Source organism: Colobus angolensis, unplaced genomic scaffold, assembly GCF_000951035.1.
Source record: "Colobus angolensis palliatus isolate OR3802 unplaced genomic scaffold, Cang.pa_1.0 Scaffold59, whole genome shotgun sequence".
In the NCBI taxonomy this organism is placed as follows: domain Eukaryota; kingdom Metazoa; phylum Chordata; class Mammalia; order Primates; family Cercopithecidae; genus Colobus; species Colobus angolensis.
This window is the reverse complement of record NW_012119487.1, coordinates 4424864-4427003: the sequence shown is the minus strand read 5'-3', so window position 1 is coordinate 4427003 and position 2140 is coordinate 4424864. Positions and strand designations below refer to the sequence as shown.

The window sequence follows — 2140 nt, the reverse complement described above, 5'->3', positions numbered from 1 at the left end:
CTGATTACTCCATTATCACTAAAATATATCCCTGCCTTAAATATAGCTAAAGTAGTATCTAATTAAGTGATATAAAATCTTTTCAAACATCTCTTTCTCTAACATTATCAACATTTTTAGTTACTTCAGACTGCATGGTTTTCATTTGATTTGATTTTTATTTTTTTCAAGCTGAATGGTTTTTTTAAGCAGGGTAGTGGTTAGGAGCATGGGCTTAAGAGCCACCCCACCTGGATTCAAATCCTGACTCTGCTTACTTTTGTACTGTCGCTTTGGCAAGTTAAGTAAGTTGCCTCAGTAAATCTCATCTTTAGAGTGGGCAGAAGAAGGATATTTATCCGCTCTATTATGATAAGGGTTTTTTTTTTTTTTTTTTTTTGAGACGGAGTCTCACTCTGTCACCCAGGCTGGAGTGCAGTGGCCGGATCTCAGCTCACTGCAAGCTCTGCCTCCCGGGTTTATGCCATTCTCCTGCCTCAGCCTCCAGAGTGGCTGGGACTACAGGCGCCCGCCACCTCGCCCGGCTAGTTTTTTGTATTTTTTAGTAGAGATGGGGTTTCACCGTGTTAGCCAGGATGGTCTCGATCTCCTGACCTCGTGATCCGCCCGTCTCGGCCTCCCAAAGTGCTGGGATTACAGGCTTGAGCCACCGTGCCCGGCCTATAATAAGGGTATTTAATATGCACTATTAATTAGTACTTAAATAGTGCTGTTTAATAGTGCTATGTGCCAGATACTATTTAAGCATTTAATATTATTATTTACTTTTAATATTATTTACTTTTCCAAGTCCTACATTTAAGGTAGAGATAGCTGATGCTATTTTGTATCTTGTGAATCCTCCATTCATAACAAATGTTTAATAAAATGGGCCGATTTAAGTCAGATGCAGTGGTTCAGCCCTGTAATCCCAGCACTTTGGGAGGCCGAGCTAGGAGGACTGCTTGAGGGCAAGAGTTTGAGAGCAGTGTGAGCAACAAAGGGAAAACTTCTCTCTTCAAAAAATTAAAAAAATCAGCCAGGCATGGTGGCACGTGCCTGTAGTCACAGCTACTTGGGAGGCTGAGGTGGGAGGATGTCTTAAGCGCAGGAGATTGAGACTGCAGTGAGCTGTGAATGCACCAGTGGACACCTGCCTGGGTGACAGAATGTCTCAAAAACAAAACAAACAAGCAAACAACAACAACAACTCAAAACTGAAAAATATTCTGGTAAAAAAATAAGCCCAGGACAGCAGATGATGTTTGTTACCTTTAGTAAAGTTGCCAGGATATAATGCTGTAGCTCTGCATTGTGAATTCGAATCGAACCACCTCCTATTTCATTGCCATTTAAAACCAAGTCATAGTGTTGGCTACGGGCCTAGAAGATTCACAGAGACTTTATGTTAGAGAAAATGTCTGGTTTTTTGTTGTACAGGTTAAAGACCCTGTAGATTCTTAAAGACAATGTATTAACTACTAACTCAACTCCACAATTTCTTCTGGGGCTTCCAGAACTGGGTCCTATCTTTCATCAGACCTTGAAGACTGAAGATCTTTGCCTTTATATACACATTTTCTTTTAATTTGGAAGTATAGATATACCTTTTGGGGCTCAGTGTACAGGAGGTGTATGTCACTGGGGTGGGGAGCAGTAAATGGGTGGTGGGCCGATTCCAGCTCTCTGGGATTTTCCTCCTTGGGGAGGAAGAGTGGGAAATCTACCACCCAAAGAAAAGAGAACAGAGTGGGGTCACGGAGCACCATTCCTCTTGTTTCTAGAAGGTCAGCACATTCCAGTCGTAATTTTCCCAACAAAGAGCACTGCAAACAGAAGACATAAACATTGAGTTAACTTCTTTACAGAGCAGGCAGGAAAAGACACAGCCTGGATTCCGAAGTCAGGCCATTCTCTAGGAAAGGATTAGCCAATTAACAGGATGCGTTTTGCTTCTCAGGACACAATGATCTGAGGATGAGTCTGATTGCAACAAGGTTGAGAACAATCATCAGACGCAACTAATTGGGTGAATACCGAATAACTCGGTGATTAAGAGCACAGGGAACAGGCCGGGCGCGGTGGCTCAAGCCTGTAATCCCAGCACTTTGGGAGGCCGAGACGGGTGGATCACGAGGTCAGGAGATCGAGACCATCCTGG

General features: G+C 43.0%; 1 protein-coding gene across 1 annotated transcript in view; it reads right to left on the bottom strand.

The window, feature by feature from the left end:
• The window catches only part of DARS2 (aspartyl-tRNA synthetase 2, mitochondrial), a 37298-nt gene that overhangs the window by 4083 nt on the left and 31075 nt on the right, over window positions 1-2140 (bottom strand). Inside the window, exons 14-15 of the mRNA XM_011962339.1 lie at window positions 1587-1805; window positions 1252-1362 (exon numbers count right to left, since the gene is read on the bottom strand). Coding sequence (XP_011817729.1) covers window positions 1252-1362; window positions 1587-1805 — 330 coding nt within the window. The remainder of the gene's footprint in view (window positions 1-1251; window positions 1363-1586; window positions 1806-2140) is intronic.